Genomic DNA, 27,671 nt, shown 5'->3' with positions numbered 1-27,671 from the left:
CACGTGACCTTGTTTGCTTTTTGTGAAGTACCAAGGTCTCGCATAAGAAAAGAGGTCAGTCTATGACACCACGTGCTCACGAAGGAAGATGACCACATTGAGACTCTCCCAAAATTAATCCTGTTTTGTTGACATTTTTCCTGTGCCTATCAAGTCCTCTAATGTTATGCAAAAATCGCAAGCGAAGTGAATGAATTTGTTTCAAAGCGACTTCGTTAAGCCTCAGTGGCTTCACATCTTACCAATCTTCCTCATCAGCAATGAAAAGGCTCGTTTCCAGCAACATTGGTTTGATAAGCCCGGTAATAAACTGCTAAAGCAATCTTTTCGAATGCTGCCATATTGCACAATGTCAGGAGGTATCTTTTTTGTTGGGCTAAGACTGTTAACGCTTAAAACTCATTGAATGCTACTTTGAGTCAGTATTCAATATATGGTCACCATCAATCACCACACAAAAAAACCAAAAAACTAAGAAAAGGGAAACTAGATATTATACTGATGACTATATTCCTTACCTGCTTCTTTGAAAACTCTCAATTAAAACTAATTGATTTGCCTGCGGCTGAATTAACATTTGTTTTGTGTTTTTTTTCCGAAAGTAGAATACTGATTTCTGAGGGGCTTTCGTTTTCCAGTAATGTTATCGTTGTCTAATTGTCAAGCTACGCAATAAAAGCACTCCGCAATCGCTGAAAATATCAACAAGTTGCCTTTGGAGAAATAAGTGACTGAGAGGGGAAAAAGTTTTTGAGTTTGCTTACGTGATGAGTAAATCCAAAGGTTCTGTTTGGATCATAAAAAATAGATCAAAGTTACTTATTCCCAATAGTGTCTACATCTGTATAAGTCAGTGAGCGAGTAAGCTGGTGGCACATTTACATATTGAAGTCTACGTAGAAACCTGTTTCTATACTTCGCTTAGCTGCGCTTTAAGAACATTAGTTCAAAATTAAAGTTAAAATGCCGGCCATCAGGCAAACTTTTGTGAATTAGATTTATATCAAAATGTCAGCTTAAGGTTTACAAAAAACAATTTTAAGGTATTAAAATTAAAAGAAACAGCCGTAGAGAATGGTTTTAATATCTAGGATGTTCTGAATGTTTGCTTTCTCATCTGTACAACAAAATAATCACAGTTAAATGCTGGCCATCAGCGGACTTAATATGATGCTTCTTCCGGCTGTACGATTACAGGTGTCCGATTACAGCTATCTGTACGATTACACTGTCCGGTTACAGCTATCTGTACAATACACTGTCCGATTATAACTGTAAAGAATGCTTGGTGGAAAATAACGCAGGTAATGCACCAATCACATTTGCGGAAATTGTGATGGTTATGATTAATAGTAAGATCAGTTATGTTGTGGATAAATACACTTACTTTTTAGTTATAAGTAACCCTAAATGTACGCTCGCCTTTAAATTGGCTCCATTGAGCTATTACGCTGTACTATAAATCCAAATTTAAACTCTGAAGATTTCTTTCTTGCATTTCGTTCTATTTCTAAGTAAGTCTTGGTTAAATGTCACCATAAATAAGATACAAGGGGAATTACGATTTTTATTAGTTCCGTCACGTCATCAGACAAACTTTTCAAGTGCTATTTAAATCAAGACTGAAATGCCAATAAAAAAGATTTCGTTTATGTAAAGAAATGATAAACGAACAGAATCGTATTGAATGGTTTAAATCATCTTGGCATGCCCTCACGATGTTCAGAAAGTTTGTGTTTTAATCCATTACTGTATCAAGAAATGGGCCGTTGTTGTGGGTTAAATTCGACTTCAAAGTTCAAACAAAAGCCTTTTGTTGTTTGTTGCGCTGAGGAAATTGTGCTGAGACTCGGCGAAGATGAATTTCAAATCGTCACAAGATTGTTGGCGTGTCAAATTAGCGGCACTAGTGGAGAATGGTTGGGAAAGTCGCTCATGAGGGTGCTGTTCACACAGGGGTACCCAATGGAGAAAATGCCCTTCACTATGCTTGGTCTCTCAGAATATATTTTTTTTATCAGCGAACCAGTTGATTATAAATTTATTAACACGATAAGGATGCTTTGTTGTTAAAAACATTCACGAACTATACTCGGCAAGAGGACGAGAGGAAAAAAAGCAAACTAAACAAAACTGAATCTTTTTTGAACAACTTTTCAAGGTTTTCAATGTGAACATAAGCGTAAATATTCCGTAGTGTAACATGTCTTGAGCGTTTTTTTTCTTCGAATTACATACCGAATAGCCATTTTAGAAGTATGTAATAAGGCTTATTCACTATTGTTATTAACCCAAAACAAAATACCTGGAAATGCTGAATTCTTTATTCTGTTCTTTGGATCAGTTGATAATAGCGCGCAGCACAACGCCGCAAAACGATGAAGCTATTATCGATGGTTTCACTTGGTCAAGAGTTGTGAATTTTAAAACTAACTTGCCTAACTCGTAGAAAAGAAAGAAAAGAAAAAGCTTCGTCTATGAAAACTCGCACTTTGAACTGGAAAAATCGCTCGATTAAGCCGTTGGATTGAAAAAAAGGATCAATGTGGTCGTTCTAATTTAGTCTTAAAACAATGAAAGCATTGGTTGATAGCGCAGCTTTTATCAAAGAAGCGCTAGTCTTAATACTATCACGCTTTCACTCTCGTAACGTAAAGAAAAGAGAAGGAAATTTTGTGTTTGGGAAAATACCACTTAGGAATTAAAAAACGCTCAACTTAAGTGGTTGGATTTAAAAATGATATTTAAAGGTTAATTAATGTTCCAATTTAGTCTTGCAGTGAGAACACTGGCGGCGCGCGCGGCTTTTAACAAAGAGGTGATAGTTTTAAAACTATCTAGTTTTAGTCGTAACGTAAAACAAAATAGAAGAAAGAATTGGCGTTTGGGAAAATACTTCTCAGGAATTAAGAATAACGCCGAGTTAAATCGCTGGACTAAAAAAATCAGTAATATTTGCGGGTTGTCGTTCTACTTTAGTTAGTTCCAGTGAAAACTCTGGTGGCGTGCGCGGCATTTAACAAAGAGGTGAAAGTTTTAAACTACTCTGCGTTCCTTTTTGACGACAATAGAACATCGCATAACTAACGCTACTATTGTTGCCGTATGATAATTTTATGTTCTTTCAGTGCGTGGCCATAAAGACAGCTATTTTCAGTGATCTTTAAGTGAGCTTTGTCAAAGTTAGACCTCGTTTTGCGAAAAAAATGTCGAAGTACTACGAAGTCGCAAAAATTCTGGCTGTGCGTTCCATTGACGGACATAAAGAGTATCGGGTGAGATGGAAGGGTTTCTGAAGCAAGGTCGATACTTGGGTGCAGGAAGACGATTGCAACAGCGCAATGAAGAATGCGAGTAACGAGTATCCATATGTTCCGATATGTATTCCAGAATAAGCCGTAATGTAATAAAGATCGTCGGTGGAAAATGTCGTTTGAGATCAAAAGAGTGAAAAGACATTAGACTTCTTATCTTGTGTTACAAATCTTGCCGTCTGGAAAATCAGATGCCGTCTTCGCGGTACATAAAACCTTCAGCGGCGTTCAGTCATTCATCTCTTAAAGGATTAAAATTCATCTCGGTTTTTGTTTTTTGTTTGTTCTTTTTTCCAGAGGATGAAAAACTTCGACAATATCAGTGCGCAACAAACGCAAATCAAGACCTTGTTCTAAAGCCGCGGCTAAACGAGCGATTTTTTTGTTTGCGATGGTGATGCGATTTTGCCAGTTTCACGGAATGAGTTTAATTCAAACAAGTTTCATTCTTACCATTCACACAAATTTCATTTGGTTTCATCACTCTTTGTCAGTCTCTCAGTTGCGTCATTCTGTGTCTTGACCGACCCTCCCTGAGCAGCAAGTGACCTTGAACAAAAAGTAACTCCCTACTCCTCCCCAGGGTAAGACTTGACATAAACGCTCTTTCGCTTAATTTTCAACTTTCTCGCTCGTGCAGTAATCGGCTATGTTTGAATTTACCTCGTGAATTTCGCTATTGTAATGGCAGCGAGTTTGAATTTCCCTCGTGAATTAATAAGCCATTGTTTGGCTCTAAAGCTATTGTTTCAAGATATTCTTTTATGGATATTTGAGATACTAAACAAAGGGCATTGTCTTTGAATTTGATCAGCTTTTCTTTTCTATTTCTGACTAAGTCATGATTAAATCCAATACAGGCCTGAAATTTTTTTCAGGCCTTATTTTCACTACTGCCTAAGTAGTGCACATTACTGCGAGGTTCACTTTCATTCACGTTAATTCATCAATGAAAATAAAAGGATCGACAATCCCCGAATAAAAATCGTAAAGTACTTTGGCGCACTCAAGATGAAAACATGCGTTGAATCACTACCTAAACAAACAATGGGCATAGTTTTCCAATGTAAAAAATTCTCAGTTTTTGAATTAGTCCTTACTGACAGAATGTACACGGCCAAAATCGGCCTGTAGCAAATCTTCGAGTTGTCGATTTTCGTTCTCAGCCACAAGAAATGCCATTTCCAAAGCCACTGAATACGTAACTTTCAGTTTTTCTTATCGTATTTTTTGTAAGCGATAGGAATTTTCCAATGTTTTAGCAGCCATAATCCGAAAAAATTCGACAAACGACCTCGGATTGAGAATGATGAAGGCTTTGCTGTTCATTCATCAACCTGACCGAATGGCGCCAAACGTGAGGGACGTGTCAACTGATTGGCGATATCAAACACTAGTGAAAAAATATCGTATTTTTTCACGTGTGTTGTTACTGCTTTTCTCAGGGCTGGAAATCCTTGTATAACAACGTAGTTTATATGATAAAATCTCTTTGCTTCAGTCACGTTATCAGATACACTTTTGTGAATTAGATTACTGCTAAAAATTTTTAACCAGAAAATTTGTCGATATTCTAAAAGATCAAAAACGTGCAGAATCGTATCGTGTGGTTCTTACATTAGTCAAGATGTATTGAAAGCTGTTGATCTCTTTCGTGAAACAACACACTTAAAAATCATGGTATACGTTGGCCTCATTACTGAGGGAAATTTAGGAATGTAGAAAAAATTGTCGTTTCACTTTCAAAAGTGTCAGCTGCGAGGTCAATAATTTTATCGGTCAATAATTTTATCAGTGCACTGTTTTTTTTAGTAACTTTATCTTAACTTTAGCTTTAACTTTACGGTCACATATGGAATAAGTAACTTCTCCATCGTAAATGCATACATTATTTATTATTTTTTTTAAGTCCTGTCCTGTCCTGTGACTATTAAGTCATGTTATGTTGTGCAAAAATCGCCACCGGATGAAATAAATTCGTCACAAAGCCGGAGTTCGTCAAACCTCTGTGGCCCCACAGCTTGTTCATCATTCTCATCAGCTAAGGATAGATTCGTTTTCAATGACATTCATCTGATAAGTAAGCTCGCTCCTTGGTAATAGCTTGCTACAACAATATTTTCAAGTTTTCCATGCCATAAAGCGGAATGTCAGGAAATCTTCCAGACAGTTGTGGTTAAAGGTTATGTCTCTTGTTAGCCTAAGAATTGAAACGCTTAATAATAAGTCTCTGTAAGAATCAAACATCTTGGGAGATGAAAACTTTCAAATTTTGCATGCAGTTAGGCACTCAGGGGGGATGCACAAAAATACCCTTTTTAAAGGTTGCTGCACTCTCATTGCCATGGGAACAACGGCTGCTTGTTCGAGGCCTGGGGCCTCATTTTCATACAAAAACGTCGCCAAAAGAGAGTGAAATGTTTATTTCTCTATCTCAAGCTAAATTCGGCATTAAAAATTGGCACTTCAACCATACATAGTGACATCATTCGTCTTCATTTTGATACATTTAATTTTCCCTGGGAGTAAATGTAAACACACCAATAGATTATTTATCTCGGTACTGTTTCGTTTATTTTTGTAATCGGGTAAAACAGGGAAAACGTTTATCTGAATTTCTCCAAAAGTACACCGATTCTGGAACTGAAACTACTCACCTAGCTGGTTATAATATTCTAGTTTTTTTAATATGTAAAAATCTCTGCGGGTCTGCCTGTACTTTTTATGGGGGCAATTCGCGAAAATAGTTAAAAATCAGATATTGCATAATTTGGCGATGTTTACAACTAATGTTCTTAACAACAAACGTTTCAGACAAATGAAACGTGCGAGGCTTTGAAAGAATGTTATCTTATGAGCAATATTCCGAAGAGAAATCTCGTCTCTGTTTGTGATCTTTTAAAAAAAATTGATCAACCTTCGCAGAGGACAACTCGACGTAACTACAAACATATACCTGTAACGAAGTAGAAATGCAGATGAAAAACAAAGCATTATATTGATACTGCTGACCACTCTTTACTAGTTCCTCTGTGGAATACAGGTAATACAACAATATTCATTTCCCAAGATTATCAAATGCTCTGATGAAGGGCTAACGCTCGAAACGTCACCTTCAGAAACTCATTACAATGGCCAATTTACATTGTCAACTCAGTTGGTAAAGCCAAGTTATATTGTATATCCCACCAAAGTTTCTTTAGAAACTTACCCCGTTGATTAATGTTGTTTACAGAAAATATGCATGGGGAAAGTTCTCATAGCAAAAGTTAAGATAAATGCTGTTTTGTTTATCTTTGTCCTATGACTTTACAGTCATGTCATGTTGTGCAAAAATCACAACTGGAGTAAAATGAAAGGTGACAAACCGAGTTTGTCAAACCGTTGTTACCTCAAATCCTGGCAATCATCCTCATCAGTCACGAATAGATTCGTTTTCAGCCATATACTTCAGATAAGTAAGCTCATTACCTGGTGATAAACTGCTAGAACAACATTTTCAAATGCCCCCAGAACGTTGTAGAAAAAGGTTTATCAATCTTTCTTATTTTTTCTAAGAAACCTTCAACCTTTCAAAACAACTTAATTGATGGCGCGACCCTCCGACATACGACCATTAATCAAACTCAAGCATGCGTCAATATTTTTACTCTGTATGAAGAACAAACGAAACAGCTGGATCAAAAATCATTGGAATAAGAGATGACTTTCATAGCGTGACAGCCACACAGTCCGTTTCAAAAAATCTGTGCAGGTCAAATTAAGTTTACAAGTTTCACCGAATGTGATCCGTTGATGTGTTCTAGTTGTACTTATCCACGTCCCTTCTTTTATTATTATTTTTTTAAAGCCTATATAGTGAATTCTAACACTTTCAGCTCGTTACAAAAAGTTTGCAGGTGAAATCGACCAAGCTCGCTTTTGTAACTTTACATGTGTGTTCCTGTTTGTGGTAACTCATTATGAATCCAGATTATCGAATCATTTAGTATTGCGTTACTAAAAATAATGTTTCCCTGATAACAGGAAAGGATGGCAATGGAAACCGAATAACAGAAGCCATGATAGCTTTCATGACCATCGCCTTACTTGTTTCCGTGTTCTTGCTCAACTCAGATCGTATTCAGAAAGCCATTGAGATATGCAGCGAATGTTTGATTTTACTAAATAGCACCGATCAAAACAGCAAAGACCAATTTGATTCAGTACTGCCACAATGTTACAGCGACATCTTTACAGTTCTTTTCAGCAAGATGCTGTCTGTCTTATACAGAGAGTCTGGAATTATGCTTCAAACACTTGGCGAAAACCTAAAGGCGAAGGAGCATGTTGAGAGGGCCCTTTCCATAGCTACCGAAATTGGCGACAGAAGCGAAGAAGCATCCTGTTATGGAAACCTAGGTACTGTGTTTCTGTCGCTCGGGCAATACGACAAGGCTCAAGAGTATCTCCAAAAGGCGCTTGTTATCAGAACTGAAATTGGCGACAGACAAGGAGAGTCAACTGTCTTCGGAAACCTTGGTAATTTGTTTCGATTGCTTAAGCAATACGACGAGGCTGAAGAGTATATCCAAAGAGCGCTTGTCATCAAAACTGAAATTGGCGACAAAAGAGGGGAAGCATCATGTTATGGAAACCTAGGTATTGTGTTTCAGTCGCTCGGGCAATACGACAAGGCTAAAGAGTATCTCCAAAAGGCGCTTGTCATCAGAACTGAAATTGGCGACAGACAAGGAGAGGCATCTGACTACAGAAACCTAGGTACTGTGTTTCTGTCGCTCGGGCAATACGACAAGGCTCAAGAGTATCTCCAAAAGGCGCTTGTTATCACAACTAAACTTGGCGACAGAAAAGGGAAAGCGTATTGTTATGGAAACCTAGGATATATGTTTCTGTCGCTCGGGCAATACGACAAGGCTAAAGAATATCTCCAAAAGGCGCTTGTCATCAGAACCGAAATTGGCGACAAAGAAGGAGAAGCAATTGACAACGGAAACCTAGGCACTATGTTTCAATCGCTCGGGCAATACGACAAGGCCCAAGAGTATCTCCAAAAGGCGCTTGTCATCAGAACCGAAATTGGCGACAGAAAAGGACAGGCAACTGTCTACGGAAACCTTGGTACTATGTTTCAGTCGCTCGGGCAATACGACAAGGCTAAAGAGTGTGTTCAAAAAGCGCTTGTCATCACAACTGAAATTGGCGACAGAAAAGGAGAGGCAGCTAACTACGAAGAGCTAGGATATATGACTCAGTGGCTCGGGCAATACGACAAGGCTCAAGAGTATCTCCAAAGAGCGCTGGTCATCAAAACTGAAATTGGCGACAGAAAAGGGGAAGCATCATGTTATGGAAACCTAGGCACTGTGTTTCTGTCGCGTGGGCAATACGACAAGGCTCAAGTGTATCTCCAAAAGGCGCTTGTCATCAGGACTGAAATTGGCGACAGAGAAGGAGAGGCAACTGACTACGAAAACCTAGGTACTATCTTTGAGTTGCTCGGGCAATACGACAAGGCTAAAGAGTATCTCCAAAAGGCGCTTGTCATCAACACCGAAATTGGCAATAGAAAAGGAGAGGCAACTAACTACGGAAGCCTAGGAAAGATGTTTGAGTCGCTCGGGCAATACTACAAGGCTCAAGAGTATCTCCAAAGAGCGCTTGTCATCAAAACTGAAATTGGCGACATACAAGGGGAAGCATCATGTTATGGAAACCTAGGTACTGTGTTTCTGTGGCTCGGGCAATACCACAAGGCTAAAGAGTATCTTCAAAAGGCGCTTGTCATCAGAACTAATATTGGCGACAGACAAGGAGAGGCAACTGACTACGGAAACCTAGGTACTATCTTTGAGTTGCTCGGACAATACGACATGGCTCAAGAGTGTCTCCAAAAGGCGCTTGTTATCAGAACTGAAATCGGTGACAGACAAGGAGAGGCAAGTAACTTCGGAAGCCTTGGTAACTTGTTTAAAGTTATCGGGCAATACGACAAGGCTAAAGAATATCTTCAAAAAGCGCTTGTCATCACAACTGAAATTGGCAACAGAAGAGGAGAGTCATCAGTCTACGCAAACCTTGGTGGTTTGTTTCTGTCGCTCGAGCAATACGACAAGGCTAAAGAGTGTCTCCAAAAAGCGCTTGTCATCAAAACCGAAATTGGCGACATACAAGGCGAAGCATCATGTTATGGAGGCCTAGGTTGTGTGTTTTGGTCGCTCGGGCAATACGACGAGGCTAAAGAGTGTCTCCAAAAAGCACTTGTCATCAGAACTGACATTGGTAATGAGGAAGGGAAAGCGGCAGATCTTGCAAACCTTGGAAGTTTGTCTAGAGAAGTTGGAGATTATGAAGCCTCGGAAGTATACTTGGAGAAAGCTTTATCCATATCCAGAGATACTGGAGATAGAAGAAAAGAGTTCGAAATCCTTAAAAAATACGCCATTTTGTATTTATTGCAAAATAAAAACAAAGATACCATTTCGTGTCTTCGTCTGTGCATTGAAAAGTATGAGGAGCTGAGATATTTCTTGGGCGCCAATGATCACTTCAAAACATCACTTCTGGAGCACTCAGGAATATTTCCCTATAAGCTGCTTTGCAATTTGCTTTTTGACACTGGAAATGCTCGGGATGCTCTTTATTTTGAGGAGTTGTGTCGAGCTAGAGGCCTATCAGACTTAATGGTAGAGAGGTACTCGGTTGAAACGCACATCTCTGCTAATCCGCAATCTTGGTTTGGCGTTGAGAACATTTTTAGAAAGAAAAATAACTGTACTTGTCTGTACATTTCTTATTTTCACAATGATCTGCGTTTGTGGATCTTAAAGACAAGTGGAGTCCTTCACCATAGAAGAATATCAGTAGAAGAGAATCTAGTCCAGGCTGGGTTGCCCAAAGATTTGCCTTTGGATAAATTTGTGGATGATAATTTCCGGAGTCTTGGTATTTTGCCCACTAAAGATTGTGAAGATCGATCGTTAAATATGGTTAAATTGCAACTTCTCTCCCCCGAAAAGAAGAGATCAGCAAGATTGCTACTCGTGGAGGAGGACGAGAAAGTGATTTCAAGTCTATTTTTGTGTTACAAAATGTTTATTGCTCCCGTTTATGATTTGCTTGAGGAGCTTGAAGTCATCATCGTTCCTGACCGCAGTTTCTACAAAGTTCCCTTTGCTGCACTGAGTGAAAAGGAGGGAGCCGAATACCTCTCGGAGACTCATAGGATCCGTGTCATTCCTTCTTTGACAACACTCAAGATTATTCAAGATAGCCCAGAGGACTATCACAGCAACACTGGTGCCTTGATAATTGGCGACCCTAAGGTTAATTGGCTGCCGCCATTGCCAGATGCGAGAAAGGAAGCGGAGATGGTCGGACGACTGGTGGGTGTTCTGCCTCTGGTAGGAGAAGAAGCAACGAAGCAGGCGGTGCTTGAGCGGATAAGTTCAGTGAGCCTGATTCATTTTGCTGCCCATGGTGACGCCGAAAGGGGAGAAATTGCCCTCTCCCCCATCCCTAGTACTTCCAACAGGCGAAACGCTATCTTACCACATGAAGATTACATGTTGACGATGGCTGATGTATCACGAGTGAAAGTCAGAGCTAAACTGGTAGTACTTAGCTGCTGTCACAGTGGAAGAGGTGACATTAGAGCCGAGGGAGTTATAGGAATTGCCCGTGCGTTCTTAGGATCCGGTGCTCGCTCGGTGTTGGTTGCGCTGTGGGCCATTTCAGACTCAGCAACAGAGCAGCTGATGAGTCGGTTCTACGAACACCTTGTAGAGGGAGAAAGTGCCAGTGAATCCCTCCATCAGGCCATGAAGTGGATGAGAAAAAAAAAGTCTACCAGTGTGTCTGAGTGGGCTTCGTTTACGCTGATTGGAGATGATGTGAGACTCGGGTTTGACAAGCAGAGGTAAGACTCAGTCCGAAAAGATATTTCACAAATTAAAGTCGAAGTAGATGTGAAGGTAGCTGTGGTTTACTGGTCGCTGACTGTCGGCGGGGGTCCTTTGTTACCATCAAGGGTAGTTCGGTATATATCCATATACATATATTATATAGTGCTAGCCATTTATATTTTTAGATATTAAGCTTGGTATAATTGTATTTGCTTCATATCCAAAATATTAATCGAGTTAATAATAAATTGCTGTTTTTTTTTTCACTTTTTTTTACAGAGAAAGAGACCCCGACAGAGTAAGTAATGAGAATCACTCGAAGGAAACAGAGCCAAAAGACTTTTAGATGCATAAATTGAATAGAGCAAAGTAGAGAAAATGCTTTAGCCGTATTTCATTGAAATTAAAAAAGGAGCTATCCCAAATTAGATCTAGTTCAATTTTTTGTGCTTTCCTTTTCAATATTGTTAAAAGACAAAATTTGTATCTATCCAGTGTTTTTTTTTACTTATTTAAACGTTGGAAATGAATGGAAATAGTATATTAGCATAAGCCATTCAGTAAAAATTATAATAAGCCACTTGATCATTTCTTATTCCTTTTGGCAGTCTTATCTTACAGGTATAATTTAGCACGCTTCACAACTCTTTTTCTCAGAGGTGACTTAAGGTGTAAACAAGTAGTACTTTTCATCCTCCGCACCGAATTTTAATCAGGTAATTTATACGAATAGCACGTAGCTCTTTTAGGGGCTGTACCTTGGGTACACTCTTTGTTCTCCGAATTTTCTGTTTATTGTGCTGTTATATAACAGTCTTCGAGGAGTATTTCCTCTTAAGATATATTTTCAAGTATGATTCTAATTCTGTTGGTTATTCCATTACAATTTTTATATTATCAATCTTGTTTTAGTTATGACCAACCTTGACTGTAAGACTAAGAAATTTAAGGATTTTGTAAAGCGTAAACATTTCGAAGGTATCTACTTAGTATGCGAACTCCGCTCTTCGTAGCTTAACGTGATTCGCTAATTAAGTGTAAAAGGATGACGAAGGTTAGAGATTGGCAGCTCAGTAAGCGTCCCTTTTATAAGCGGAGACCCACACTTTTCCTGTTAGATCTGAGTTAGTCCCGAAGTAATAAGTTGTATGTAAGAAAGAGAAGAATAAAGAAACCTTCAACTGAACAACGCAAAAATTATATTTCCAATATCATAAACACAGAAAAATGTTGACGTAGGTAAGGCTTTAAAGTTAAGCGAAATCAGTAAAGTTAAAATAGTAGTTTAGGTATAAAACGAACCACTAGAATCTGGTTTAGTTTTTTTTTCAAAGCCTTTTGTAAGGTTTAGTTAACAAAATCTTCAATATTTGAGGAATAAATTTGATGTAGCATCTTAAAAGATCCTTGTCAACCACTCCTCTTTCAAAATATATCCTTATCAAAACTAATCTATGAAGACAGAAGTTTAAAATCGCTTCCGGATGGCAGGAATGTCATGCAGGCTCGTCAATACTTCAAGTTTGAACTGATCACTTGCCTCTTGTGATATGTGAAACAAGAGACGAACAAAACGTATCGACTATCGTACTGATTAGCGATCGGTCAGCGTTTTAACGAGCAACTCTTTTTTAAAGAAAATGGTTTGTGTTTTTTCCTATTTGAGTTTAGAGAGCTTGAGCTATTTAAACCTGTATGAACATTTCAGGACCAAACAACAGGGAGCCATTGATATAGAACGGTCAGAGTTTGCTCAACAGACTAATTTGCATAATTCATCTGTCACGGTAGCAAAATCACTAAAAATTTGAAGTCACTGCGGCGAAGGAAATTAACTAGCGCAAGATGTTTTTGTATTTCTATGCTTTCGAACATCTTATTAGAAGAAATCAACCGGACTTTTTAATGTCTAAAGTCACCCATCACCCCACAGAGACCCTCTTCTAAACCAAACAAGTTAAAAATGTTTGCTCACAGCTTGCTTTCATTCGTCGAGGTTGCGCAAATATTGAAGCGATGGTTATATAATACAATGCTACGAGTTTTGTCTCGTGATCTGATAAATCATGTATCCTGGCTTGATTACAACTGATTCAATATTGCAACTGTGTTATTTACTGAGACTGCAACGAGAATATTGCAAAGTTAAAACAAGTTTCCTCACCGCCGGCCTAGTGTTGGATCAGAAAAAACGAACAGTGTTATTCAATATTCTGATGGGTTTGTTTTTTTCTCTTGTTTTTCGACCATTATAAGCAAGTGCCACATGAAAGTCTTTTCACTTTTCGAATCATCTCTCAAAAATCCAATTAAACTAAATCGAAGTTTTTTTACGCATTTATGGAATTCATAAAAAAAATTAAAAAAAAAAATTTTTAAAAAAGAGAGTAGGTAGTTACGCCCTGGCGCGCGCAATTACGGACTTTCATTTTTAGGGCTTGTTTACATGTAAGTGGGGGACCCCAGGTAGGTGAAGTAACCCGCCTGTCCATATAATTTCTTATTTTATTTCAATCACGTTTACATGATAGGTGGGTTGACCCGCCTAGGCGGGTTTCCCGGTCTGCCAGGTAGGGTAACCCTGTCAGCCGGGGTGACAATTTGCCATGTAAACGTCTCAAGGTGGAGCAACCCCCCTAGCCGAGGTCGCGTTCATGGCAAAAAGCTCAAAAGTGAAACACGTGTTTTAAAAACTTTGTACATTTCCTAACCGTCTCATGGCAGAAATCATCAGAAACCGCAACGGACACTCAAGGAGTGTAAAGTGTTCACATTTCGGAATATTTAGCGTTGTAAATCGACCATATTTCAAACTATTCCTTATAACATATTAAGTCAATGGTTCCTCGCGTAACCTAACACCGCGTGACACAAAGCGTGACGCCTTTATGAATAAATACACACGTGTCCAAAAATTAATCTTTCGTCTTTCTCTTTTTTTGCTCAACCTCCCTAATTGAAAGCGCAACAAAAACCTCTGAGAAACCTTACTCCAGCACCCCGGGGTTGTAAGATTGTATGTTAACGCGTTTTACTTTTCGACCAAGGCTAGGCGGGTTACCTCACCCCTTATTAGTGTTCAAATGATTTAAATGTGACTGACGTTATATGTTTAAAACTTTTAAACGGCGTTTCTTTCCCTACAAACCATCATCAACAGCCAGTAGTTGCGTATCCTTTTTAGCGGCCTCACCAACAATTCCTTTTTTTCCACTTCAAGAACGAAATCAAAACTTAAACCACAATTTTTTTGGACACGATTTATCATCGACACCACACACGTTCTTTTAGGGTGGACGCAACTTGGTAATGGCACGACATCTTTTGATGTTTTATTTTCATGATTACTTTCTATCGACTGTTTTATTCGAAATAATTTCACATACGCTTTAATTTTTCAGTAAATCAAAACGCAAAATTAAGTTGACTTGGTCGTAAATTTACATACGACTGTTGAATTCAAGAACATGTTAAGTTCATGCACGAACTAACTCCTAAATAACAGTGTACAATACCGAAAAAATCAACGCCGCAAAGAATTATTTGCACTTAAAACTTTAAGTGTTATTGAGATTTTCATTCAACCGGAAAATTACGTTATTTACAAATGCCCCTTCTTCTTTTTGTATCGATGTAGGAGCTTACAACTTTTCTTTGATTAGCAAGAATCGGTCAGTGGAATGTAAATACGTTTTTATGAGTATAAGATTATGTTTGATTAAAACATCTAATGCACTTGGCTTGATTACATCTAAATTTATAAAAAGAAGGCTGCACAAGATTATCTTAAAGTACAAACTAGTTTATTGCTTGCCTCATCAACTATCTCTTCTGAGTAAATTGTAAAAAAAATTTGGGTTATTTTTATTAATAGTCATCCTGAGTGCAAAATCATGCGTTTTCCTTATAAACTCCTCAGGGCAAATGGTGTCATCAGTTGTCAAAAAATCGATACTGTCATAAAAACCTTTATTAATTAGATGACATGGATGATTGAGATTAATAATAAATTACCACGAGTTTTATCCTGTTTCTTTGAAGACTCTAAACATTTAAAAGCATATATATCGGCCGGTAGTATTGCAACTTGGATCTCGACAAAAGCATCAACAGAAAAATTCATCTAAGCCATCGATCAATTCAGGATCTTTACACTGGAATGATGTTGTTTCATTTGATGATCTTCTATTTCGTTTTCTTCTCGACCTCAGGGTATTATTAACTTTTACACCACTGAATGAACTTAAGTTTACCTTCGATTTTTGGCTGCCCACACACACATCCTATTCAAGAAATCTTTAGAACCGAAAAATACTTTTTATTTTCAAGAATTTCCACTTTGTCGATTAGTTGATTTGGTGATTTATACTAACAAAAGTATCATTTTTAGCGGTAGTGAAAAACGCTTGACAATAGTCAAAACAATGGTTCGTATTGGAAAAACCAGGACCAAAAATTTTTAACAAGATTGTTTGTTTCTGATCTCCGACAGCAGGGGAGTGGATCAGCGACGCTTCAGAGTGTTGGACGTGGATGCAAAAGGCAATCTATATCTTTACAAGACGGCGTTGCTCTGCAAGAACGAAATTATCAAACGGTTGAGAAATGGGACGTACAGTTTGGCAGAGCAGACGGAACTAGGTATGATATTTCTCTTTTACTTTTACGAAATCAGTATAAACATATTAAGAAAAGCGAGACTGACTTGAACACCAAAGTGCTTTTCACCTCATGCCCTTGTATTTTACGTTTTAGGCCGTTTAATGCCATCCTTTCAGGATTGGGAATTTCAAAATGTGTCTGTACTTGCGTTACGTACATTCCCCGAAAAATGTTTGTTTCAGAAATGAAACCCTTGTCTTGAGTACACCTTCAACGAGGTTTAAGTTTCTTGGATTACTTTTTCATATTCCTCTTCTTTCGGTTAAAAACTAAATATTTTTGTTTAACTAAATATAAGTCTTGAATTGCAAGAGATCCAGCACCAATCTGTGATCCAGCAAAATAACTGGGCTGGAGTTATACTTCTGAGAAAAATAGCGGACGAGATACCCGTAATTTTATTCTTTCGCCAGAAATTTACCAGCGTTCAGTGATATATATACAATCAGAAAATCATTTATGAGCAGATTTGATAGGAATGCCCCACTGACTATATGTTTATCTTGTTTTTATAGAATTAATAGGATTGTCAAAAGACTTAGCAGTGCTGAACTGCAAGGTGCTCAAAAAGAAGTTCCCATACGCCGTGTCAGGCGTTTATTGGATAGATCCTGATGGCGGTTCCCGTAGCAACGCTTTCCAGGCCTACTGCGACCAGCAAACGGATGGAGGGGGTTGGACATTAGTTTACAGCTATACCTTTACCGATTACTCACATTTCAAGGCTGCATCAAACGCTGTCATCCCGCGTCCATCCTGGTCAGCGGGCGGCTCCAACGTCCGAGTGTCCAAAACAGTTCCACTGAGCGAGACTCAATACGAGGCCATGGACTTTTCTTTGTGGCGCAGCATTGGTGAGGAAACCCTGATCAAGAGCAATATCAACAACTGGTTCGCATGCAAGGAAGGTTCTGGTAGCATAGTGAAACAGAAGAAGGGGTCGCTTTCTTGTAAACTGGTGAAGCAGGTTGCTAAGAACTGCGGTGGAGCGGCACCAAATACCTGGAAGTTTTATGGGTATGGACCTTCCTTCGGCGGAGGTCAATTCTATTATTTTGATGGGAGCACAAATAGCAATTGGCCTACCCATGATCCTTGTGGAAGATATCGAGCAGACCACTTGAGAAACGTGCCAAACCCGCACGGAAACATTTTCATCCGTTGAAAGCATGTGAAAGTTTTCCAGCACTTAAGAGTGCCGATTTTGATTTTGTAAGCGGCATCAATGAAACCTTCTGCCTAGAAGTTTCGAAGCTAATAAATGCGGGTTCTTGATTTATGAGATATCAGTGACTGATTTTGTCAAGAGCTTACAATTTTTAGGTAAAAGTTGTAACCTTCATCTTTTCCCAGTTGAGCAAGTTCCCGTGTTTGAACTTTGTTCAATAACGAGATAACTCACGAGATACGCTGATATACTGGTTTCAGAGAGTCTCTAATAAGCATTTGTTTCAACCTATAGAAAAAAAAAGGGGGAATGGATCTAATGGTACTGAGTATATCTCTGCAAATATCATGTTCCCTTAAGTGGTAGTAGCTTGAAAGCAACAGGATAAATGGGTGAAGAATAGTTATATGGTAATTCCCTTCAAAACTTATTTAAAACAGCTCCTTCCAACTCTAAGGCAGCTTTCTAAGACTAAAGTTTTCTTTTAGAAGGTGATATTGGACGCACGTTTTCTAAACTAGTGTCCAGAATTGTGGCTGATGGTCATAATTTCCAGAAATCACTTCAGAAATGTCATCCAGTTAATAAGAAATGGTATGTTTATTTTCGAGCACATCTTAGGCTCGTACTGTTTCGCTAAGAAAAATGAAAAACTAGATTAGTCATCAGAAATGGGATTTTCAATTTCAAAGTTGAAATGAGTTCGTTTCCTCTATGTAAGTAGTAGTAATATAGCCTCTGAAAAAGGTGTGTATAACAAAAATAGTGTAGGACAAAAAAAATCTGATTGGACCAACGAGAGTTCATAAGATGAAAAAAACCCACTCGGCGCTTAAGTGGCGGGTGTCAGCTGGTCAGGGAATTTAGACAAGAGCCAACAGTTTCATTGGAAAGTAGAGAATGGTAAAGCTTATACAAAAATAGAAATAGGTGAAAGAAAAAATAGTAAATTCGACTCTTTGGCGCCCTATGGTCACTAAACGCCATTAGGTCACTTCAAGCATTTTGGGGATGGGGGGAGGGAAATCTGTTTTACTTATTTCTTTGTTTATTTTCTTAATCAACTTATCTCGTACTTCTTATTCATTTTACGAACGGAAAACAACAAAATCAAGAATTTTTAATGAAAACAAAAAACATTCCTTTCCTTACTAAGGTTGAACTTTTTAGATCAAAACTCCTGATGATGTCCCAAAGAGTTAGGATGAAACCTTATCTCTTTCGCTGTACACTGTAACTAAGCCTAAGACCCGATCATATCTGGAGACGCCCGAAGATTTCCGAGAATGTCAAAAAAACTTATGATGATGTCCCGAAGAGTTCTGATGCAACCTTATCTCATGCACTGTCACTAAGCCTAAGACCCGATCATATCCGAAGACACCCGAAGATTTCCAAGGATGTTCAAAAAACTTCTGATGATGTCCCGAAGAGTTCGGATGCAACCTCATTTTATGCGCTATACACTGTAACTAATCCTGAGACCCAATCATTTCCGAAGACACTCAAAGATTTCAGAGGATGTTTAAAAAAACTTCTGATGACGTCCCGAAGAGTTCTGATGCAAAATCATACCTCAACATGAGACTATCGAATCAAAGACACCTGAACACTCCTAGGGATGTCCCAAAGATTTCTGATGATATCCCGAACCTTATCTTTTGCGCTATACACTGAACTTTGACCTGAGACCGATCATATCAGAAGACACCCAAACACTTCCGACGACATCTCAGAATTTTTCCGAAGACGTCCCGAAGAGTTTTAACGGCCTTGAACTTATCGCCAGTACATTGCACATTACCATAGCTTAGGTTAAACTTAAACTCACGCAATTTTATCTTGAAGCGTTTCTATTTCCTTCCTCTGGTCTTCAGCAGTTTTTGTTAGCTTCTTGAATTAAAAATGATTTTGGATCCGTAATTAAAGAAATATTAGCAAACCTCTTACGACATGCGGCCGGACCAGTTTTAACATTTATAAAAGGTTTTTATATTTTTGAAAGATATAGTAGAAATTGGAAACAATGTTATAAAGAATTGTTTAAAAGGAAAAAATGAAAGCAACAACCAAGTGTCTTAATGCTTATGTCATACAGCAACACAGCAACACCAACCTTAATCCTTGGATTGTCCTTCTAGGATGGCTGACTAGAAGATTGCAAAACGTGGAAATAAAAAGAATATAAAATGCCGAGTTAAGTTTAGAAAAAGAAATCATTGAAGATTTTGTATTAAAAAGAAATAAACTGAAAGGGAAAAAACCTCGGCAAAGAGAAAAGTATAGTAATTTTAAATTTTCTCCCCCAAGTCTTCAGAAGTGTAAAACAATTATCTCAGTCCGACGATCGCTGACCGGAAGTTTACGCTCATTTGGTTTACATTACTATCTCTGAAGATGTTTCTTTTACCTTTTTTTTCTTCCCTTTTTCCGCAGCGCTCTGCTCAGCGGGTTTCACCTTGCATTCTGCGGACTGAAAATGCAACAAAACTTAATTTCTCTCTAACTTTTTATAACTTGTGCGTTAGCAGACTTTTGCATTCAATTCAAAACTAAGACATAAACTCTCTTATTGACCTGGGTCTCTTGGTTAAATCAAAATTTTGAGTTACCTTGAATAAAATTTTTCCACCTTAAAAAAGGTTTTATCCCAGATGCATTGATGCAATTCATAGCTTTTCGTTATGTTAAATAAAATTTTCACATTCCCAACAAGTGGATATACACTACTGGCTGAGAACACCTGTAAGTTTTAGTTTCGGACTTCAAGAAAATCTGGCTCCGTTTAATTTATTCCATAAAAATGAATTATTCGTAAACAGTTCGTGGTTCCTCGTGAAAATCAAAGATCGATTAAAATACCTTGCAATCTCTGCTGGCGAGGATGAAATTCCTTTTTGGGCGGCACGACGCTTGGGTGCTCTCAACTTTCTTATTTTCTGTGGCGAAAAATATGTTATTCGTAGGATTTCGTTCACTACAGATTATAAAGAACAATTCTTGAATGAAATAAATTACTCTTGTCGGTTAGGCACCTAAAAAAAAGATATCCGAAGAAAAAATATTTTTCATCGGTCACACCTAATAACAATAAACCTTCTTTTTGATGAAAACCAAACTGAAGCATTTGAAATTTGACAGTGGTAGAGGAGTGAAATCCTGGCCAAAATAGCTCTTCTTTACGATGTAATTCTGTTTCATTCTCAAAAGTCAAAAGATTACATTCCCCATTCTCTTGAAGTAATTTTCGAAAGTTTCATACAGATTTAACATTTGCCAGAGTAAAAATTTGTCCGTACATCTAGTTTGCATACCACAGCGAGACTCAAAGATATCCCGGCATGCACCACTCCTTACTACTTCTTAGCCAGTAAGATGTTACTGGAACATCCTTTGTGAAAAATGAACTGTCTATATCTTCTAGTTCAATAACTGATTAAAAATAGTAAGCGTTTTTGGGAAGAAGGAAAAAAAATAATGATACTCTTTGTAAGTGGATGCAACAAAGATAATTAAGAGACTTGTTTGTAAGGAGAACAAGTAACATTCAAAATTTACTTTTAGTGCTTAGTAAAAATCAATGATCAATCCATTTTTGGCAAGAAAAGAACATGAACAAAATAAATGAATCTGATAAACTACATCAAATGTACAATTAAGAAAACTGGTTGTAAGGGCCATGTATCTTAAGACACTTTGCTTGCTTTATTCAGTCCTGCACTGAAGAAGTGTTCAACCCAATAGAACATACAAAGCAAAAGTGAATTGGAAAATTGCATGCCTAAATAAGGCTGTAATCATTTCTCACAATTTTGATTATTTATCCATCAAAGAGACAGACGACAGAGAGAGGCGGTAGGTAGTAGCTGTAGAGTGCTATTTGATACAAAACAAAATTCTCCTAATTTACAATGAAGTATAAGCCCAGAAGAGATTGTGATAGTATATAGAATTACAAACAGTTTCCAAAAGGAAAGAAAACATATGTTTTAATTAAAAAAAAAGATAAACAAAATTAAAAAAACTTATCTACTTTATATACAATAACAAACTAAGATATAGTATCAAAAAAATGGAAGCATGACTAGTGGTTGCAAAGAAACAAATCTGGGGATATCCTTACTGGAATAAGTAGTGCAAAAATCAAAATAATCTAGCTATATTTAAATAAATACTTGAAATGGAAAAGAAACTAAAATATCTAAATAATTGATCTTCCAGAAAATACCATCACAAATATTCACTGTGGCAAAGACCCAAACAGAAATTTCGAAAATCACCTAACAAGAAGTTTCCTTTGTCAGAAAATGTCTCTTTCTTAACTGACCATGCTAAAGCTACTGCATTTAGTATCAGGCATTATCATCCAACTGCACCAACTAGAGTATAAATCATGCTCAGATGACAGTTGGTTATTTTGTACAAAAGTAACAAACTTGTTAAACTGTTTGGAAGCATGTGCTACACCTCTCGAACTCCTCCTCTTTTCCCTTTCCTAATGAGATATGCACCTAAAACAAGGCACTTGGCTAATAAATAACTTATTAAATGTTTTGGTGCATAGTTTTGCTAAGCATTTTAACCTGTTGTTTGCATTTTGACTTGCCCTACAGGTTCATCAAAATACGGCCCAACAAAAATGCTCAGAGATACTACACACCAAAACATCAAACAAGATATGTAAATGTATTCTTACTAAAACCTGAGAACAAGTTCTGAAACTGAAACATGACAGAAATTGAAAATCTCCTACTCAGAATTTAGTTTAACATAAGTGGACGAAAAAAGTCAACTCATCTTAACAAGCAACATACTGTTGGTTATCCAAGTATTTCACCAATAAACCCTTTACATCCTAACATCAGTACACAATCTCCACACTGTACTTCATACATTTCTTAAGGTGCTGACAAGGAGAATTTGGTTAGAAATCATCAGTCTTTTTGGTTGGTGATCATTTCCTTCATTCTCGTGACCTTAATGTCTGATTGAGGGGTGATATTGTAAAGAGAAATTAGATGCTGGTCACTCTTAGGTATTAGTCACTCAAAGGGTTAACTACTACAGTATACAGTTAATTATTCACATCTTCAAAACTTTCGAAAACTTATTTTACAAAATTCTTGTGGAATCGCAACAAGTTGTTTCAACATTTCATTGAAACAGCAGCCATTGCGTCCCTTAGATGAGATATTCAAATGTTGATTTGATGCTTTAGCAGCTGGACTTAAAGAAAGAAAACCTTTGTTTTCCAAAACAATGCAAAACAAAGCAAGCTGACTGCATTAATCACAATAACAAAAACATGCTCAAGACATGTGCTTTTTTTGGCGCAGAACGTGAAAAACGTGCGAAAGTTTTGCATGTGCATTTGCCATCTACCTCTGAGCTGTATTGTATGTACATGTAGTGTAAAACTTTGGCAAATTTTCAAATTTGGAAATTTTAACAAATTCTTCTACTTAACTAGATCCAGAAAAAAAATTGCAAAACTTACTACCTTTAGGGGAATGAAAATTTCTAAAACGGGAGAGGGTTTCCTTTTTGAATGACTTTGGTGTTTTTCAGAAATCATATGCAGTAAAGTATTCTTCAAAAATGTAAAAGAATTCCACAAAGTACCACAGAAAAAGAGAAATAAAATCAGACAAAGATAAAAGTTGATAACGGCACATTTTCTTCCTTGTTAATGTTGGACTGCTTGATCTGAAAACTGAAAAACAACTGTGCTTCCAAAGAGAAATTTCTCCCAATCCACATCACAAAATTTTTTCCAACCTACAAAATCCAACTTCCACAGAATTTTCATGCTACATCACATGCAACATTATAATTACTCTCTACAACATACATACAGCACAGAGAAAATTATTTTAGTTCTAACCTATAAGTATACTGACAGACTGCAGCACTCATTAACAATCATATTGTCAATGGTGCTCAACTTCCCTCTTTCCCTATTTCTTTATAAGGATTATCTTCCATCAGATGATATACCAAGAAAGCCGTAAAAGCAAGAAAAACTCCAACTGCAAGCAGAATTTGAATATGAGGACCACATATGCTATGTTCCTCCTTGTTGGGCTCAGGAGTCTTCTTCTTTGCCACAGTCTCCATGGGATGTTCTTTGGACAAGTTGTTCTCAGAATCCTTGGTAAGGATTTGTTGGGTTTGCTGTGTTGCCATTGTCATGCTTGGTGGGACTCTTTTTGTAAGTGTTGCCTTTGATGGTGTGGATGATGATTTTGGATGGGAAAAGCGCTTTGGAGTTGTGTCTTGCTGGTCTGCAAATTGAGAGAAAAAAAATTAAATAAACAACTTCAACCCTGAGTCACATTATGATGCAAAAATATTCCTGAGCTAGATTCTTATGGTAATACAATGTATCTTTTTCTGAAGCATCTGACCAGGCTGGAATCTTAAAGAAATGATTCTGATTGGCTAATTGCACACTGATAACCAGTCCAGCTTTTTACAGTAAAGACCACAGTTTGGAACTTTTCCCTAGCATTTGCAGCAAAGCAGGAAAAAACAAACCCTAGCAAAAATTAATATGTTATTGACCAGTCTAGGTCAGTCCAAATTGAGAAAAAATCATGTCCTTAGTCTTGCAACTGGCCTTGACACCTCGAGCACTGTATTTTCCCAAACAGACCTCTGGCCCAGTAAATAACACATAATATATACACAACTACATAACTGATATACTTCCTTCAATTCAATATTTGATCAGTAGCTCAAATATATACAAAGTGCCAGTTATATATATATTTTTTCCAATGCTAACTAATTTTGTTGCCAAAGTAAAAGGCTTCATTTTGACAACAACATACATGTACGTCAAATGACCATATGACTGGAATGCTTTTTCACTAATAAAATCTCTGTCAATATTGCAGGTTATAAATTAAAGTATAAATGTAACAAAACATTTTTCTTGTAAATTTAAGGTTTGTTACTTTCTTAGGCACAAGAATCAACAGCAAGAAGATTCCTTCAGTACCTTCTCCATCAAGCTCATATGGAAGGGGCTCTACTTCTTCCACTTCTTCCACGTCTCTCTCTTCTGATGAAACTTCATTATCATCAGAAAACTCCACATACTCATTACTGGGCTTAACTGGAGAAGCCTTTGGTTTCTTCGGAGAGACTTTCGGCACAACTGGAATGACAGGATTACTTTTCTCTTCTGTCAGCAACTTAGCTAAGAAATACAAAAATTGGAGATAATTTTGTGTAATTAAAAAAAATGCCCTGGAATATATGTTTCTGCCTTTTTCTCTTAAATGTTACAACTCCAAAGAACTTTTTGAGTTAAGGTTACCAATATGGATTCTATCCTTCAGAATCTAATCACAGACTGAGCTACATTTGATCAGAAAGTTTCTTGAATTATGCAACCTACAGTACCAGTAATTGCCAATTATCTAAAGTCAAGCAATTGCAATCTGAGATTATTTCACACCAAAGGGATGCCACATTTGGCTTTTAGATTCCAAAATATTTGTAAATATTTGCTGAGTCGAACTTCCTCAAATTGTTGAACAGATATATACTCTGTTGCTGTGCGTCTGTACAATAAAAGATCTTAGGTGGCATCAAAATGTGGTATAAACAAAACAGCAGCACACAAGGTGCAGCCCAGTGTGCCACTGATGTTATTAACCCTTACCTCCCATAAGTGACCAAGACAGAATTTCTCCGTACAACAGCAATACATAACCAGATAAGTAGTTGGGGATAACTAATTGATTCAATACTAAATTCTCTGAACTACATGTAAGAATTTGTGGTTGAAAGTGAGGAGAATGACAAATTTGATTTGGGAGTTAAAGGGTTTAACAGACTTTGACATCTTCTGTGATCCATAACTATGCAGACCTACAAAAATATTGAGTCCATCTGATTTAGATGAGAAAAAGCAGACTGTTGTTAAGGATGACATCATTTATGCATCTAATTGATCAATTAAGAACAAACCAATCAAAATGTGTACGATTCTGCTTATCATATAAACATTTTTGTCAGCTCATGTGAGTGATTACAAATGAGTATATCACCTTACCCAGTTTCTTTTGATACAGAGGACGTGTGGATTCAGTAATAGGGCCTACTGTAGCTCCAAATGATTTCAGCTGCCTGGCAAGATCGCCATCAGACAAAGCTGCCACATCGAATGGCAGGTCTCCCTTAACTCTTTTATTGATGACAACCTTTTTGGGCAGCTTGACCGGAAGCTTCTGTAAAATCAAATTAATGAAAAAATTAAACTTGTTCCATGAGATTACCACAAGTGACCAAGACAGAATTTCTCGTTGCAATATCAGTATAATATCAAGTAGACAAGTGATGAGAATTACGAAAAATATCAATTAGGGGATAATAAATTGATTTGACAACAGATTCTCTAAACAAACATCATAAGAATTTATTGGCAGATGGTATGGAGAATTACTAATTTGATCTTGGGAGTGTAAGTGGTAAGGGAAGTATTTAAGAGATTACTGTGTCGTGAAAACTCTGAAGGTAACAACCACTTCATGAGATCTTCCTTAAAGATTGGATATTAAAGAATTCTCTAACTTCTGTGCACAATTTCCTGCTAAAGTTTTGAAGGTCTGAACAGTTTTTGAATCTTTTGTTGGATCTTTTCACTCTCCTATCAGCAAATTTCTCCCTGACAAACCTTGACCAAGGCATCATTTAAGTGATAATTAAATAGTATTAACAGCAGACAAAACATGAAGTGTCCCAAAAACCTGCATCTACCTACATATCATGGCCAATAATGGAAGAAGGTGGTTAAGATGCAAAATTGAAAGCAGAAATAAAGAAATTGTCACAGGCTGAGAATCATCATAGTGTGATCAAGGTAATGTTACTTTTTCATTTAACTACCATGCTTGATTACCACCTGCCACTGCTTCTTTTGTGTGACATACAGCTATATTTACATGCACAATGATAGTTGCAAGTAAACCTAATTTACAATTTAATTAATTTCACTTGTCTACCTGGATTTGTTTAAGACAAACTAATTAAAGATAAAAAAAAAACTACATTCTTGAAAGTCCAATTGTAAAGTGTTTAGGAAGCTTTTCTAGCCTTAGAGATCAGAAAATTATCCAGCCACTACAAAGAAAGTTCTGCCTAAATTTTGATGGCCTGAATTTCCTATTATCAATTTTATCCTCCAATAAACTACAACATCTCTTTATGAGAACCTTGAGTATTGGACTGCTGAAACAGCATTCATGTGTAGGTCCTATTCAATCTGTAAAGCACTCAGATGGGAGAGGAACAGCTCTGGAATCAGTTTGATTTCTTATTACCAGTTTTCTTGAATATAGTGGTGGTTAAAATCTTTATACTTTCCCTTGCTACTGCTACAGTTGTTTTGCTTTCATTTTTACCAAGTTTATGCTTCTAGTTCTTTAAAGTGCTGGTGTAGCAAAAGTTAAGAGAACCTAATGTTCCTAAATCGTTTAGCCACCATGATAATAAATTCAGTCACGAGTCAATTCACTCCTGTTATCACCTTTTCTCAGACTGCTACATTTCTAAATGAGCATGCTAAATTATCAGTTTGCATTTAATCTTTCATGGAGTATGGAACTGTTCTTGAAAATTATTATGAGGAAATTGAGAACGAAAGAAAAAAGGCACTGCACAAAACGGACCTGCAAGAGCTCTAATGAATACTATTTGACGTGAAATATGTAGTCCACTAGTTTAGGTACATTATTTTCGATGTAATAAAACGAGTAATAAGTAATGTTCCTTACTTGTTCGGTAGCTGGCATTCTACAGCAATGTACTGCTAATATTCGCAATAATAAAAACCAGGGCGCAGCAAAGCCAACTTGTAAAAGCTAAACCTTTGCTTCAGCTTCTTCATTAATTAATTGGAAACTTTTGAGTAAATTATACGAGTAAAGCCATGAAATCTACGATTACCAGGCGAATTCCAGACAATGAATACGTCAAATCGACTAAATTGTTTTTAAAGTAGAGTTTGTTGAAAAGTAGCCACACGTTCGTTTCGCCAACGAAACAAAACAAAGCCACATTCGGAAAGAAACCTGCTGCTGGGATTGAATTGACAAATCACAGAATGTTTGAAAATAAACAAATTGGCCACCAAAACCGCACACGCCAAAACAGTAAATGGTAAACCTATTTTAGCGACGAAAACACCCTCTTTGTCGCCTTTAAATATTAAAATATTTCAGCAGAATAAATTAAAGGAGAACGTGAGTATATTGGTACCTGGCTGGCTCGCATCGGAGAATATTTGGACATCTCCTCTTCATCGGAAGAAAATTCTTCATTTTGATTTTGCGAAGTCAAACGTTCCAGGTATAAATCAACGTAAAAAGCCTTTCTTTGCTCAGCTCGCGGAAGTGGAATACCGTTCGCCTTTAATTCAGATTTTAGCTCATCTTTCGTTAAAAGACGTGGATTGTTGGAAAATGTCGACATCTTGCATCAAACGTTCAAAACTTTTCCTGAGACATGCGAACACTGTAATCAAATTGTAATCACGGAAGCAAAACTTATTGAAGGCGCGAAAGCGCGCCTCTCGCGAATCCTTTGCGCATACGCTATATTGTTAACCGCTGA

At 37.3% G+C, this 27,671-nt stretch overlaps 3 protein-coding genes across 4 annotated transcripts; 2 read left to right on the top strand and 1 right to left on the bottom strand.

Moving 5' to 3' along the window:
- The first annotated feature begins 10,645 nt into the window (after positions 1-10,645).
- LOC136276968 (tetratricopeptide repeat protein 28-like) lies at positions 10,646-12,445 on the top strand. Its single transcript, XM_066158491.1, has 2 exons — positions 10,646-11,232; positions 11,498-12,445. Exons 1-2 carry the CDS (start codon positions 10,685-10,687, stop codon positions 11,562-11,564), a joined length of 615 nt encoding a protein of 204 aa, XP_066014588.1. The 5' UTR covers positions 10,646-10,684; the 3' UTR covers positions 11,565-12,445.
- A 2,854-nt stretch (positions 12,446-15,299) lies between these two features.
- On the top strand, positions 15,300-17,139 carry LOC131786748 (uncharacterized). Of its 2 annotated transcripts, none has more exons than XM_059103808.2 (3): positions 15,300-15,430; positions 15,711-15,859; positions 16,396-17,139. In XM_059103808.2, exons 1-3 carry the CDS (start codon positions 15,378-15,380, stop codon positions 17,043-17,045), a joined length of 852 nt encoding a protein of 283 aa, XP_058959791.2. In that variant the 5' UTR covers positions 15,300-15,377; the 3' UTR covers positions 17,046-17,139. The 2 variants fall into 2 exon arrangements, with proteins under 2 accessions (XP_058959791.2, XP_066014589.1); XM_066158492.1 differs by having other exon boundaries at positions 15,311-15,430; positions 15,714-15,859.
- A 3,473-nt stretch (positions 17,140-20,612) lies between these two features.
- LOC131786739 (lamina-associated polypeptide 2, isoforms beta/gamma) lies at positions 20,613-27,627 on the bottom strand. The gene is made up of 4 exons (XM_059103798.2): positions 27,318-27,627; positions 25,114-25,288; positions 24,052-24,252; positions 20,613-23,332 (listed from the first exon to the last, which is right to left on the bottom strand). The coding sequence occupies exons 1-4, from the start codon at positions 27,528-27,530 to the stop codon at positions 22,989-22,991; spliced, it is 933 nt and encodes a 310-aa protein (XP_058959781.2). The 5' UTR covers positions 27,531-27,627; the 3' UTR covers positions 20,613-22,988.
- Between the last annotated feature and the right edge of the window lie 44 nt (positions 27,628-27,671).

This window comes from Pocillopora verrucosa, chromosome 11, assembly GCF_036669915.1.
Source record: "Pocillopora verrucosa isolate sample1 chromosome 11, ASM3666991v2, whole genome shotgun sequence".
Taxonomy (NCBI): Eukaryota; Metazoa; Cnidaria; class Anthozoa; order Scleractinia; family Pocilloporidae; genus Pocillopora; species Pocillopora verrucosa.
The sequence above is the reverse complement of the archived record's forward strand: the minus strand, read 5'-3'. Positions and strand labels throughout refer to the sequence as shown.

Bases quoted from the DNA above. Each gene is read 5' to 3' on its own strand.
- LOC131786739 (XM_059103798.2), bottom strand. From the start codon at position 27,530: ATGTCGACATTTTCCAACAATCCACGTCTTTTAACGAAAGATGAGCTA. The intron at 25,289-27,317 runs GTACCAATATAC...TTGATTTTACAG, and splicing joins CTCCGATGCGAGCCAGCCAG to AAGCTTCCGGTCAAGCTGCC. The intron at 23,333-24,051 runs GTACTGAAGGAA...CTCAATTTGCAG, and splicing joins ATATGAGCTTGATGGAGAAG to ACCAGCAAGACACAACTCCA.
- LOC131786748 (XM_059103808.2), top strand. From the start codon at position 15,378: ATGATGTTGTTTCATTTGATGATCTTCTATTTCGTTTTCTTCTCGACC. The intron at 15,431-15,710 runs GTATTATTAACT...GATCTCCGACAG, and splicing joins GTTTTCTTCTCGACCTCAGG to CAGGGGAGTGGATCAGCGAC. The intron at 15,860-16,395 runs GTATGATATTTC...TTGTTTTTATAG, and splicing joins GGCAGAGCAGACGGAACTAG to AATTAATAGGATTGTCAAAA.
- LOC136276968 (XM_066158491.1), top strand. From the start codon at position 10,685: ATGGTCGGACGACTGGTGGGTGTTCTGCCTCTGGTAGGAGAAGAAGCA. The intron at 11,233-11,497 runs GTAAGACTCAGT...TTTTTTTTACAG, and splicing joins CTCGGGTTTGACAAGCAGAG to AGAAAGAGACCCCGACAGAG.